The 15,619-nt window shown below is 33.2% G+C and overlaps 1 protein-coding gene across 4 annotated transcripts in view; it reads right to left on the reverse strand.

The window, feature by feature from the left end:
- Arl15 (ADP ribosylation factor like GTPase 15) overlaps window positions 1-15,619 on the reverse strand; it is a 410,147-nt gene that overhangs the window by 208,559 nt on the left and 185,969 nt on the right. For all 4 annotated transcript variants that reach the window (XM_010626858.1, XM_010626857.3, XM_010626854.3 and 1 more), the window contains exon 4: window positions 12,954-13,162. In XM_010626858.1, the coding sequence (XP_010625160.1) occupies window positions 12,954-13,162 (209 nt within the window). The remainder of the gene's footprint in view (window positions 1-12,953; window positions 13,163-15,619) is intronic.

Genomic DNA, 15,619 nt, shown 5'->3' on the forward strand with positions numbered 1-15,619 from the left:
TATTTGTCATGAGAAATATGTATGTGTCAAAAGTATAAAAATGTTCGTCAACAAAAACAATCAACTTCAAGACATTAGTGTCTTTTGAAGGAGCAAGATATGAAGCAGGCAGAGAAAGACGAAGAAAGGGGCTTTAAATACATCTGTTATGATTTGTTTCTTTCATGAAAAGATCTGAAATCAACATGGTAAATGCTATCAGGAAATCTGGGTGACTGGTGCACAGATGTATTCATTATAGTATTTTACATACTTATCTAAATGCTTAAAATATTTCAAAATTAATTATGTGACTACTTAAATACATACCTTCACACACTCATACAAATTAATCCTTCTTATGAAAACAGAATACATGATTCCACTAAGTCCCCTTCTTTCATGTGACTCAATGAAGTTCTTAAAACTTAAACGATGGTAACAAGTTAGAGAATTATTTTTGAACTGACTGTAATACTTTTCTCCCAGCATCTTAGAAATACTTCCAGATAATTATACTAATTTAGTCTGTATTTTATTATGTTGTTAACAAAAATTCATTAAGTTGGTGTTTGTAAATTGTTGACATTAAAATCTGATAATAAAACAGCCTGCCTTAATACTGAGATTTGTAAGTCAAAGCTGAATAGGAGCTGAGCACAGGGAAACATGCCTGTCATCTTAGCACTAAGGAAGGCTGAGGTCGGATGATCACATGTTTTGAGTCTCACCTAGGCAAATTAGCAAGGTCTTATATCAAAATTTAAAAAAAAATAAAGAAAAAAAGCTGAAGAGGACGTATAACTTCAAAAGAAGAGTGTTTTTTTTTTGGTTTAGTTGTATACCTTTTTGTCCTTTTGGGGGCCAGGGGTGGATACTAGGGGTTGAACCAAGGGTCTTTTGCGTGACAGCTAAGCACTATACCATTAGCTACAAGCACAGTTGTTGTGTCCTTCTTAAAATTGCATCATGTGTATTTTTTTTTTCCTTGTACTGGAAACTGAACTCAGGACTTCGCACTTGGGAGGCAGGAGTGGCACCACTGAGCTAAATCCCTGGGCCTTACCATGTGGTTTTATGAATCAATCAGATTGTTAATTAATTTGAGCTTCCGTGGATTTTGAAAGATTGTATAATAGTTGATGGAAATCAAATGAAAATGATAGACATACATATTCTATAGGATATTAGTCATTTAATCTTTATTGACAAAGAATGGAACAAATCATCTTAATTATGATTCTTTAGAAATTTATACATATTTGTAAACAAACTGTGCTAGAGTAACAGTTGTTATTCTAACAGTAACTAGTGAAAGTAAGTTGCTTTAACATCTTAAAAATGACATAACATTTAATAGCACACATTTTCCAGTTTAGCACTACCATGACTAAAGAACTACGTGACAAAATTCTGACTAGAATCCAAATGACAATAAGTAATGAAGAAATTAGGATTTTAAAAATTCTGTTTTAAACAGATTAAAAATAAAATCACAGATTCATATTGAATGTCTTACTGAAATGCAATGTCTAGGGCCTCATGTAGAGTTAGCATAAATTTAACAAAATATACTTTCTTTATCTGTATTGCTAGAATTAAGGTTCTCAATAATTAAAGAGCACCTACCTACAACATACAGAATCATTAAAAACGACTTTCTCTAATTCAGAAAATTAATACAGTTTTTAAAACAATATGAAAAGAAAACAAAGAGCTTTGGAAAGATATAAATTAGATAGCTATGTAACTCTAAGTTTCTGTTAACAGTAACAGGCTATTGCTCAAGCAGTTTAGTAGGCTTTACATTTCCTGAAAGGTTGTTTTCACCTAAAAAATGACTACATTAATATTTATAATAATATTCATTTTTAAAAGCCACACTTAGCAAATACACATGAAATGTTGTCCAAACAAGCGTAAAGAACATCAAAGTTAATATAAAAATATGATGCTATGGTTTGTTTACTTATTGGTAGTGGGGATTAAACTCGGGGCGTTGTGCTTGCAAAGCAGCCGCTGGAACCACTGAGCTAAATCCCCAGCCCGAAGTTATGGTTTAGATCTTCAATGTCCCCTCAAAGTCTCATGTATTCAGAAGTGGGGCTTTTACAAGGTGACTGGATCATGAAAGTGCCATAGTTAAATGTACTACTAGGAGGTGGGTTTGGAAGGAAGAGGCAAGTCACTGAAGGTATGTCCTAGAATGTTACATCTTTCTCCCCAGCTCCTCTATTCTTTGTTTCCTGGCTGCCATGATATGAGCAGCTTTCCTCCATCATGCCCTTCCACCATATCTTTCATGCTTTAGCGCCAGCCAACTATGCACTTAGCCCTCTCTAAGTTATGGAGGTCTGTCTGGTCTTGTGTTCCAGCAACAAGAAAGGAACTAAGATATATTTAAAATTGCCATCCATTTTTAATTGCCCAAGACACACAAGAAATGCACTTGCTTACATTACAAATTTCTACTCACACATTAAAATAATTCAAATATTTAAACATTCCCATAAATTTTATAAATGCTAATTTAAATAAAACTTCTAGAATTGACTAAAATATAAATCTTTCAACTACATAGTGAGACCCTGTCTCAAAAAGCAAAACAAAACAAAAATATATAAATCTTTATGATAAGAAAGGTATTTTTAAGTATTTGCATTTTCATGTTTTGAAAAATCAGGGGATTTGGGCACAATGATTTGCTTCTGCATAATCATAACGAAAACACCAATAAAGACACTAAAAATTACAGCATATACCTATACCTCAAGATCCGTTTTGGCCTATTTTCTGTAGCCATCTAATGATTATTCAATTTTCTCTTCAATGCAGTATGCTAAACATGATGAGAAAATATTTGTTATAGTGGTAACAATTGAAATTCTTCCACTACCTATTCTCTGAGGATTCCCTTGCCAAGCACTTATTTTCATTTCATTCTTTTTTGTTGTCCTTTTCTAAATTATATGCAAGTTATCCAGATTTTCCATTGTAAACTCTTTTAGTAAAGACCTGTGTTGGCTTCACAAATTATTAGTCACAACCACAATCCAAAATAAGTAATATTTTATAAATTCTACATATTGAAATTCTACTGTACTATACAACCTCCATATTATTTCACAGCTCATATGGAGAAACTTCTTCACACAAGGCTTACCTGGCTTTAGCTTCTCATTCATGAAAATGATCCCAAGTATTGTATGGAGATATTGTGGGGTTTTTTGTTTTTTGTGTTTTTTTTGTTCCAGGGATCGAACTCAGGTCCTTGTGGTTTGCAAGGCAGGCGGTGGAACCACTGAGCTAAATCCTCGGCCTGTATGGAGATATTGACCATCTAAACGTTCCTGATAGAGCATTACTTTAAACTTTATGATCTTGTTTCAGGTACTGTACTTTGAACTAAACTCAAATTACAATATATATATACTGTGGTTAGCACAACTGGATTCATATAGCCAAATATGTTGAGTCTAAATAAACAAAATGAAACCAAATTTAAGTCCTTCTTATTGCAACTTAGTAGAAAAAAATTTTTGTTCAAGATTTATACAAATTTAAATTTCAGAATTTCTAGTAAAGAAGGAAATTCTTACTCCACTATTAGATATTTTAGTATCAAATACAATAAAGATCATAAGTCGATCAAGAGAAGAAAACTATCTGATATCTTCAAAATGAGTTGCTATTTTTCTTCATTAGACCCTTATAGTACACCCTCTTGTTCATATGAAAAGTCTGTAGCACACCATCAATCAAAATTAGATAACACTTCTCTGAAAATATAAATATTGAAGGTGATTATGTGAATATATAGTGTTACAAAGTAATGAATTCACAAAAAGAGATATTACTAAAGAAAGAAAAAGAATGAGAAATTACAGATTCCAGTAAGCAAAAAGAAGAGGGAGAGGATTACTATTACTACTGTTATTTAAGTGTGGATTACTTCACTTCTATCAGAATCTATGTGCAGGGAAGAGTGACATCTTCCAAAGGGTATTCAGTTTATTTGTAGCATTGCACATATCAAGTTCACTGTTTTATCAAAGGTACACTTAATTCACAGATAAAGAAAAAACTACGTACCAAGGAGACATTTCCATTTCTAGTAGCAGAGTATTCTGTTAGTTTCAAAATATATCATTTATCTTTCATTATACACTTTTGTTTTTAGGGAAAGCCAAAAATACATGATTTTCATATTTTTGCTAAAACAAGAAATTTTTTGAAGTCACTGCCAGAAACAAACTGATTTTCTTACCTGCTGTTTTCATGCTTTGAATTAAAGATGTCTACCTCATTATAAGCCTTGCTGGCTCCCCAGACTTTCTGTAGTCTGCCTTTGCTGTGATTACTGGTCAAAACCTTTAATTACAGTATATAGTTTGTGCAGCTGCCTGGAAATTGGTCTCAGGGTCAGTGGCTCTTCCAGTTCCCTTCTTTCTTCTGAAGCAATATTGCTGAACTGAAGGCATTGTTCCAGCTTTCTGGTGTGCTCTGGCTGTTGCACATTATGAATAGCATTGCAATCACTCTAGCAATTGGTTCTTCAACTGCCTTTAGGTTGTCAATTGTAATTCACTGGCTCCAGGCACCTTTTTCTCTTTTCATTCTCTTGAGATCTTTTATTACTTAATTTGCAATAATATTAAGGAATGTCTTCTTCAAACTTGTCACTAGTGCCTTACTGATTATGAGGCTATGAGTACATTTGACATTCATACATGTGCCTTCTAAAATGTTTCAGTGTTTCCTTCATCTCTACGACTTGTGATGTCAATCTTTGCAATTATCTTGTAAAGAATTTTTGCTTAATCCTTAACTCTTCTCTTTATAGAATAACCTAAAGAATTCTCCTTAAGATATACTTATTGGCACTACTTTATATAGTTGCTGCTTTTTAAATACCCAAAGGAAAAATTTTCCATTTTTATAACAATTAATTAACCTTCCACAATTTCCCCCATAATTACGCTCTATTTTCATTTGTAATATATGGAAATTATAATTTTGAACTCTATACAACTCAAACAGAACTAAGAGATAAAGGTCTCTGAATAGAAATTTACGGATATATTCTCAGAACCTTTGAATAAGATCAATAGATATCTATTTAGCAATTACTTAAGAAAATGTTCAAACTATTCAAAATAGTTTCCAATGTTATTCATTACAGAATCAAAAGCAATTTTATTTTAGGATAAAGAATGAAAACATATTTCTTGGTCGACGAAAAAATTCCTTAATATATTATGTCTCAAATCCTTAATTCTGGACGAAATCCCAGCAGGTTAACCCCTCTCATAAGGCACAGCCATCCCAGAGCAACCAAGAGCATTTTAAAGCAGACACTATGTAATAACAATAATAATAATAATAATGATAATAATTATCATAATGATGATAACTAACACTTATTGTGCTTTTTATCTTCAAAGCACTTCTGATATTAACTATTTTAAATTACTTTAACTTGACAAATGTTTATTAACTTTGTAAGCTATGGAATATGTGAATGAGTTTTGTTTTGGAAATGAAAAAAAAAATAAACCAAAGGAACTGAGGGCCCCCCAAAATGCTGTTAACATCAGCCTCAAAATCATTCATTGCCTTTCCTTAATAAAGATTAAGTACTCATTTTTATTGAAAAAAAATTACAAAGTGTAATATTCACTATTATAACCATTCAAATCCACATTGCTTTAATAAAGACTAGAAAGAAACCAGACAATTTGGTTAATAAAATTCGTCTCTAACTTCCTAGTTAATGTTATTATGAAATATACAATATGTATAGAAAAAATGGCTAAAGAGGAAGTGGGAAGGGGAAGGGATAGCAAACAAGGGAAAAGAAAAAACATGAAAAAATGGAAACAAAGTCTTTGCAAATAGGGAAGGGTGGAGGAGGTATAGGGAGGGCAGGGGTATGGGGAAAAAATAAGAACCAAGATATATCATGTAAAGATATGAGATCCCAATGATAAATGTAACTGTATAGTTTGCTTTACATGTACCAATAAACTTAATGAAAAAAAATGTATAGAAATAAAAAAGTGTTAAATGTAAGAATGTTTAGAGATCCAGCTAAGTTTCATCAATGCAACAAAAGGTTTTATTAAAAAGTCCAAATGTTTTTATTAAATTAAATCAGTTCCTTAAAGCTTCCAATTATGTTACTGTATAGTTTCATTATGTACCAAACACTACATGAGAAATAAAAATAGTAATGACAGTTTGCAATTGGTAGCAAATTAAACAGGCAATTATTAAAAATGTATTAAAAGAATATTATTTGAGCAAGATGACCTATCATTTTCTATGAGGAATTTTGGGAAAGAAACAGTGACTGGGTAGTACACTATTAAACAAGGTTCTCCAGTGAAAAAACACAAACTTAAGTACATAAAAACATATAAAATGAAATACTATAATGTAATAGTAGATTAAAACCTTTAGAAACTATTAGCATCATCGAGTTGTAAGGATTCATGAAAGATGTGGTTCCTGACTAATACTGAAAGATCAGGTTTGCTGTAGAGGAAAATGAAAAATTTTATATTCAAATTAAACAAATTAGATCGAGTAAAATGAGAGTTCAGATATCTGTACAAAGCCGACAGCACTAGTCCAGTAGGAAAGCACATATGATAAGATGCAGAAGAAGCCGTTCTTTCAAACAGCACAAATTCAGCAGAGAAAAAACACACCATAATTTCTATCCTTCAAAGACTTGCAATCTTAAGAGGTAACATGAAAAGTTAGACAAACAAGAACAAGGTATAGTGGTAAATACCTATAATCTCAGCACTCAGGAGGCTGAGCCAAGAGGATCACTGCAAGTTCAAGGCTTATATGGATTATACTGTGAGCCCCTATCTAAAAAATGTTCCCTAAATTGGCAATTTTAATTATTGTGATATTCGTAAGTCCTGCATGCCAAGGGAAATCAGAAGGGGGTGTCTAAATCAGCCATGGGCATTCAGAAAGATTTCTTTATGTTGCACGATTTTCTAGGGAAAAAGGAATAGTGAATGCTAAGTGGGTGTGAGTAAGAAAAAAATTCAATTATAAAAAATATCAGCATTTAAGATTGGTTGAGTTTCATTTGGTTGCAGAAGAAATTAAAAATGGCAGGGCTTTTAAAAGTTGTATCATGAAAAATATATGGGAAGTTTGTTCTGGTCTCTGTTGAGAAACAAAAGAAAAGGGCAATCTGAAGATAAAAACTGTTAGAATGCACAAAAGCTCTGCAAAAACAGAAGAGAAGAGGATGAAATATCTGGAATGGAAAATAAAGAGAATTAAAATATGAAAAAGGCTTTAAAATTTCCAACTTTACATGAAATGATGATATGCATATACTGAATAAAGGAAAAAAGTGGGAAAATGGGGGCTTTATAAGAAAATATAATGAATGGATTGTCTGGACATTTATTGTTATATTTGCAAATGTATTTCTTTATTATCCCATCTAAATAATTTTCTTGATAAAATGGACCTTTCTTATATAACACATTTGCTAATGAGAATGTTCTTAGCTTTCGGTGGACATGACTCACACGCGTCATGTTACCTACAAGACTGAAGAAACAGAAACCTAACAGAAGAATGGTAAGATAAAGTTGGACAGATGTCGAAACAAGAAAATCAAATAAAAGCATTATTTTTCTGAAGGACTGCATATAGAAATGGGATGAATGTACAATAAAGAAAATATTCTGGCTATTTTAGTACTCTCAGCTTAAAAGTTGCTCTTTAAAATACACTTATAATGACATTTTTACAACTAATGAAAGATAACTAATTTAGTTTTCCTTATACACTAGTAAACAAAGAGACAACAAACTCATACTTGGTGGAAAACTGACTTCCAAACTCTCTCATTGTTTCCTTAGGATTTAATTATAACAGCATGCAGTACATCTGTAAAGAATGGACAACAAGTAATTTGTATCTCTTATATCATCTTAGAATAACTATACATCCCAAGAGAGAGTTTTCAAACTGCTCATACCATAAGTATGTACATTGTCGTATGTAAAATCAAATCAGCACTCAAAAATGCTGCCAAGAGAGACAGGTCAAGATACTTGGAAACTCTGAAAGATTTAAAGTATATGACACTTCCCAATGATTATTTTACAAACACATTTCTTTCCATACACAGAAACTAATATTAAACCAGCTAAATATTTGTGATTTTACCAGTCCTTTGCATTTTGTAACAAAAGATGCATCATGTAAAATCCAAGAATACATTTGTTACTTCATAGAGCTACCAAGAAAAGAGCTGATCTATTGTCAAAAATTTTAAGTATGAAATACAAAATTTAAACTAAAGTCTTACTATTTGATAAGTCCTGAAGAAACGGAAATAAGTACACAACGTGGAAGTAATTTATAAATAATAATCATAATTAAATGTGATAGTTAAATACCATAAAAACATACCATCACTCTCTTCCAGAAGATATCCACAGACTAAAAAATGAAATCTAAAATTATTTTTGACAGAGTATTAAATGCATGGTTCAAAAACTCTAAAGTACTTACAGCCGAAACAAAGCAGAACCTTAGAAATGTTTATTTCATTATAAAAATATTTTCAAGTACTCTTCTCACATTTATATTCAATATAACATCAAGTTCTATGTACACCATAACAAACAAAATTACAATTATGCGAAAATTTAGAAATAACCTAATCACCAATTTTAAATGTTAATTTTGATTCCTTAATTTAGAAACTGGATTTTCCTGTGCTAAACTGTTAAGTTATTCAATCAACAGTCACTGAATCTTAAAATTCTACTTCAAAAATCTGTTTCAGTTTTTGTATTTCTCAATCAACATTTGTCTTAATAGAAAATATTCTGCAATACAGTACAAGTGACACACAAAAAAGTTAAAAATTTTTTGATTAAGGATATAGATAAACATCAAATTATATGAAACTTTAAAAATCTGAACAATATCTTTAATGTTAACAAAATGTGCCATTTTATAAGATAAGATAATACTCAATAAAATGAAAATAAGACTTTAAAAAGCCAGGAGGTAAAAGAATAACAATCACCAACTGTGTAAAGGGAAAATAGGATTATATTTATTGCATTTATTGGCTACTATATCAACCTCTCATAAAATCTTCCTGACCTATTGAATAACTTCAGAGCTAAAGTATGCTCTCCCATTGGAGTAGTAAAACAAATTAGATACAATTACAATTCAATATAAATAAAAAGCTAGCCTATTTACCCTTAAGATTTCTCATTTTATAGCTTTATCTTTTAAATTACACCGGATTTTCCCCAAAAGGATCAAGTGGACCACTTGGCATAATTATAGATTTTTCTAGTATGTTTTCTATAGAGAAAAATAGTTGATACAAGTGAATTGTGGAAAACTATGTAACTACACCTCCCCAAAGTGCATAAAACAAGCAGCTGTTGTAAGAATTGCTTGGCTTTCTGACAGCATATAAAGGGTGCTCTTTTCCTCAATTTTGCTATTTTTAAAGTTTCTTATTAAAAAAAAAATGATCCACTACAATTCTCAGGATACAAAATCTTAAAGGAAAATTATGCTATGGATAAGATTCCACTTGCTTCTCAAAGGGCAACAAAATAATTGGGCATGTTGCCCCCTGACTGTAGGTTACATAGTAATTTTAAACATTGTCTTTGTTTCTTCACTCAATGCTTCACAGAAACTCAGCAGCATTCATCCCAGAGGAAAGAACGAAAATTTTAATTTCTTAGTGATTTTTTTTTTTTTTCTGGAACTCCTGTGATAATTCTTTCTCCTTTGGATTTCAGTGGCTTCAATCTACTTCTAAAGTCAGTAATACTCTGACATCCTTATTAAACACATGAACTCTTAAAGTTTCACTTCAGTGACAGAATAAATAATGACCCACTTTCTGCATAAAGCATAAAATGTAATAATTTTCATTTGGGGAAAAAGAATCAGTAAGAGTCTTCGTGGCCTACTGTCTTTTTTTCTTAACTGTACCAAGTTGGTCAGCACATTTTGGTAAGCTAATTGCACCTCCTTTGATTCTTAAAGAACAGAATTTTGCCTGAAATTCACAGGCATCTTTGTAACATTTGGAAATTCTACAAACTGCACACAAATATAGAGATGCAGTACTCTTATGAACAAAATAATTAAAAGGAGTATGTCCAAACATATTTCAAGGAACATGAAACGACTTTACATGCTTCTCAATTTTCTACTCAAGCCTGCTCACAAAAAATTATTTAAGCAACACTGAAGGGTCAGATCCACAACTCCATTTTATGCTACCAATAATGTACTGATTTAATTCTTAAAATAGTCCTGAGAGTATTTCAACAAGGCATCGTAATACAGTACACAGAGAAATCTCTTTGTCACCAAGAAATGAGAAAGATTGAAAGCTTCCCTTTCCTTTTGGGGAAACTCCAAAGTAAATGTGAGCATTTATTATTCTTCCACAAACTTCAAGGTCTATAAAGGAATTTGTCAATGAAGCTTGATAAAGTAGTCAAATTGTTAACATGAATCTTTATATGTTTATATAACCACAGCAAAAATGTTTTACTTAAAACATTTTTCAAAATGGTACTATACAAACTAGAGACTGGATAAAGACGTATTTTTTTAAATAAAATGGAGTACTACTCAGCCATAAAGAATGAGAAACTAGAAGACATAGCTAAGTGGATGCACACTGAAGACTTACTCAAATGAAATTAATAGAACACACGTGTAAATACTGTAGAGTTTCTCCGATGTGATAAACTAAAGTGTAAATAAGGATCAAAATGTTTAACTAATATTGTGTAATAGGAAAAAAGGTCTAAAAGTGTATGGGAAGTGGGAGGGGTAGGGGAAAGGTAAGAAGGGAAAAGAAAAAATAAGAGAAAAGGAAATAAATGAAACAAAGTATTTGTTAATAGGAAAGGGTGGAGGGGGTGGAGAGATGGAAGGGGAATGGGGTAAAAATAAGAAGCAAGATATGTCATGTAAGGTACAAGATTCCAATGGTGAAAAAAATTGAAAAAAAGGTACTATACAAATTCCATTATAAGGAAAATGTTTCAGGAAAATTAATTTTAAAATGAATATAAATGAAAAATAAAATCAGTCTTATATACTCCAGTACATAAGTTTACTATCATTTTCAAACCACACCTATGATCAATCTACTTTTAAAGCCATCTGTCTTGATAAAATATTAATCAAGCGAAATGAAGGGGGGTGATTTGCTCTTTTTCTAGGTGAGATAGCCAGCTAACCTACACAAGGAATACTCAGAAAAAATTAATTGCCAAAAACTTTCTTTATGCAATGTGACAGTCTTTACTTCCTACAGAGGATTGCTGTAAGTCATATATTGGGTTTAAGTAACACATCTGTCTCAATTTATTAGGCCTAAAGAAAACAGTTTCTTTAAAAGAAGAAAATCTATTTTCAGATATTACATGTAACTTGCAAAAAAGTAATTTGAAATTATATATATTGTATCAAATCTGTCTCATGTCATTATTATTACATGCTTTGTGTATACATGCATATTGCCTGTCTATATTCTATAATATATTCCTATGCATTTTCCAGCAATAACTATCAGAATAAATAACGTATCTTCAGCAAAGCATGTTAGATCATAAACTAACGTTACACATGTAACAATCCATTACTGCATACTACTATATCCGTTTTTACAGACAATCTGATAATGAAATACTAATAAATTTACCCAAGCTCTTCAGAACAGATGAAGAAGGTTTCATAATTACATGTTCAAGATTTGCATAATAATGATTCTGTAAATAAATTTTTGTAGCAATTTTTGTTTTATTTTTAATTCCTAAATGAGGCATTTTCTGAAATCCATAAAGAAAAAATATATTAAGTACTTAATGCTGAATGAGGTATCTAAACACAGACAAAAGCTCTAACAGTGAACCACTTACCTTTTAAAATTATTTTTCTAAAACAAATAAAAACTGTCTATATATGTCCCTCTTCTGCTTCATTCTTTAAATATCCAAGCTAATCCACTCACAAGAATGTGCATTATTCACATTTTATAGATGAAAAGCCAGGTAAAAGAAAAAAACTATTTGCCATAGGTCACACACTAACTGTGTGAGGTCTGGAGCTAGAACACCTATGTTTTTGGCTCAGCTATTTTTCAAAATAAGTGGCACTGTCATTCCTATTAATCATCTTATTCCATAGTACCGTGAGGAAGCACACAGTTTTCTGAGGAAGTGGAAGAATATACATACTCAAAGTTACAAGTGCAAAGTGATACAGCAAAAGTTTTCATTTCACTGTACTTAGGCTATAATTCATTATTACATAAGTTTAAAACTACTCAATCATATTCCGTTAGTACCATGAATTAGAAGCTTGGTTGAATGAAACTATTTATTTGTCCAGAATTATTTGCTTTTTCAAAATTAAAATGAGAAAATCAATGAGTGGATCTATATTAAAATGTTATTTAGGAATTGGAATTGAAAAGATATCAATTTTCATCCTGACTAATAGGACCCCCTGCTTCGAGTCAACAGCAAGTATTTCAGAGGGACAAGAACATGACATTTGAAGACAAGTGATTCATGGGAATATACAAAATGCATTTGAAAAGCTGAATAAGAGAAGAATAAATTAAGTTGGTGGAGCTGAAACAATTAAACAGGCCCTTCTAAACAGATGAGAATAATACCTACACATGTTTTCTAACTTTTGATATGCAGTTAAAAAATTTTTCACCGTATTCTTCAAGTAGGATTAAGTATGTAAATTCCTAAGAAACTGATATAGGCTTTTTAAGAGAATCATGGATTCAAGATCAAAATAGCATAATTGGACATCCCTAAATATATGCATCTTTCCAGATTCCAGTATGATAGCAGTAGTCCAACAAACAAACAAGGTAAATGAAAAGCCGGAACACTAAAGAGACATACCTCTTGCACCGAGCGGGCTGCTGGTTTGTCTTGATGATTGGCCAATATTAAAAAGGGTAAAGTGCATAACTGTGGGTGCTGAAGAGCTGAGTGCAGTTCATTTCTAGCAGTTTCTAAATCGTCCTCTGAAGAAGCACTGTCTAATACAAATATTACTCCTTGAGATCCTTGGTAGTAGCGACTCCAGTATTTCCGGATATTATCAGCTCCTGTCAAAAACAAAACAAATTTCACTTTTAAAGATGATTTTCAGAAACTGAAAAATGTTCCCAATAGTAATTTCTGCTGGAAACCTTTTCAAAATTTAGTATGAAAGTCTGTAAGATGGAGTAGAATTTGAATCTAGAAAAAGGCAGAGACGATGGGTGAGAGCGAAGACATTAGTGTCAAGGGTCAGATAGGACCTTGAAGGAGAACATAAAACTTTAAGTCATTCTTCATGATTTTTACATCAAAATACATGAGAAAGAATCAGGGTAAGACTTCTTTGACTTAAAAATCAAAAGACTGTGTTTAGGCTCTACTTAAGAGCCCTACCCATACTACGCTTTCTATGAATTGAGTATAGACTTAACTGAAAGAGTAGTGTCACCCAGATGCTCACCAAGGTGTCTCTGTACCATTTATATCAGTTTGGTGACAAATGGACAAAATTGTGATATGGTTTGAAGCATCACCCCAAAATTTATGTGTTGGAAACTTAATCTGCAAGTTTAATGTTCACTGTATTTTTTTTAAGGGAGAAAGGTTTATTTGAATTACATTTTATAAAGGTTTGAACCCATACTTGGCTAGCTCCAAGGGAGAGTGGAAGAGGGCCAACAGTTCATGGCAGCCTGAAGGTAGCAAAGCAACAAGAGAATTTAACAGCAACTTTTTGCCCCTTTTATCTTATTCAGGCTACTGGAATTAGGGCAATGCTAAACCAATCACTCAGGTGTAGTGGTTTAGTACTCACACACCCTTAATCTTAGCATCACATGCTCTAGATTTCACCCACCTCCAAAAAGGACCACATGAGGCTTTAGACATATAGACACAAGCCATAATATTCTGCCTCTGGCCTCCTTAAAGACTCATGCATTATCCTTTTATGCAAGAAAAAAAAATTTAGTCCTTCTCTAAAAGTTGCCAAAGTCCTAACAGTTTCAGCATTGCTGAAAAAGTTCAAGTCCAAAGTCTCCTCTGAGATTTAAGACAAAACCCTGTACAAATGAAAAGAAAGTTCAACACTTCCAACATTCTATGGCACAAGATAGACATTACCATTCCAAAAGGTTACGGACAGGAGGATACAGAAAAATGGGAACAAAGTAAGTCCAAAATCCATCAAGGCAAACATTAAATCCCACAGTTCCACTTCCAGTACGCCTGGCAATCTGTGGCAAGTTGTGAACTCTGGCAAGTTGTGAACTCCAGAGGACTTTGGTGGCTCCATCCCAATGGCACTGCCAGTGGTGGTAGCTCCCATGGCTTCTCTTTTGGGCCATTTTATTCCCTCCTTGCAATTTTCCTCAGACAGTTCATGGTCCCAGCTTCTCCAAACTTCTGGGTTCTTCACTGCACCTTTGGTTTCACACTCACAGCTTCACACTGCCTTCTCAGGGTCACACTGCCTGGCCTCCCAGGCTTTCTTCTGAAATCTGGGTGGAAGTCTTTCTGATCCCATAATTCTTCCATTCTGGGTGCACCTAAAACCAGCATCATGTGAATGACACCAAGGTCTGCTGCCAGCTGGAGCAGCAGCAGCCTCTCTCTTGGCTTGTAGGGGTTAAGTGCCTGGATTGCTGAGCACTCTGAATCCAATTCCGAGGAGCAAATTCTCTAGGCTGCTGCCATTCTGCAACACGGTGCTCTGAGACTCTCTTCTCAAATCAGTCTTTCATTTTTGCAATTTTGAAGCTGCAAAGGGTGGAGTCTTGCTGCTTCTTGTGATGCCCTCAGGTCATCTTTTCTATTCCCCTGTTCCTTCTTAGCAATCAAGATAACCTCTGCTCTATTTTTGCTGTCTACAGCTTTACTGGAGCTTCTCTTCTGACCAAATTAAAAACATTTTAAATCATTCTGCTGACTTTTTGCCCTTGATTCTCAACATAAATCTGGTTAAAAGCCCTCAGCTGCAGCCATGCCACAGACTCAATATTAGCCTGCTTTGAAATTTCTTCTGTGAGATTAATTTGTTCACCACCCTTAATCTCAGATGCAGGCAAAGTCTCTGGACAGGAGCAAAATACAGACAAACTTTCTGCCAAGCTGTTTGGAGTCCAAGAGCCAATGCAGTCCTTCTCAGCACAAACCTCCAGAGCCTGGTCTTTACTAGCTTTCTGATATTCTGAGCTCTGACCAAAACCTCCCATACAGAACAGCCTGGGGCATTCCTGCTCTACTTCTACAGCTGCCAGCTCCAAACCTTTCTAAACTCTTCCCCTTTTTACAAACCAGTTCCAAAGGCTCTTCAGCCACATGGCCAGGTGATGTCACAACAAAGGCCCCACTTCTCTAGTACCAAATTTTGACTTAGTTGCTTTCTTTTGTTACTAAGACAAAATAACACCCTAAATTAGAGGGGAAGATACTTATTTAGCTTACAGTTCATAGAGGTTTCAGTCCATAATTGGCGGGCCAAGGCAGGGTGACAGAAGGACAACAGTTTATGGCAGCCCAAA

The sequence above is a fragment of the Fukomys damarensis genome, unplaced genomic scaffold (assembly GCF_012274545.1).
Source record: "Fukomys damarensis isolate Sample0158 unplaced genomic scaffold, DMR_v1.0_HiC HiC_scaffold_1, whole genome shotgun sequence".
NCBI lineage: Eukaryota > Metazoa > Chordata > Mammalia > Rodentia > Bathyergidae > Fukomys > Fukomys damarensis.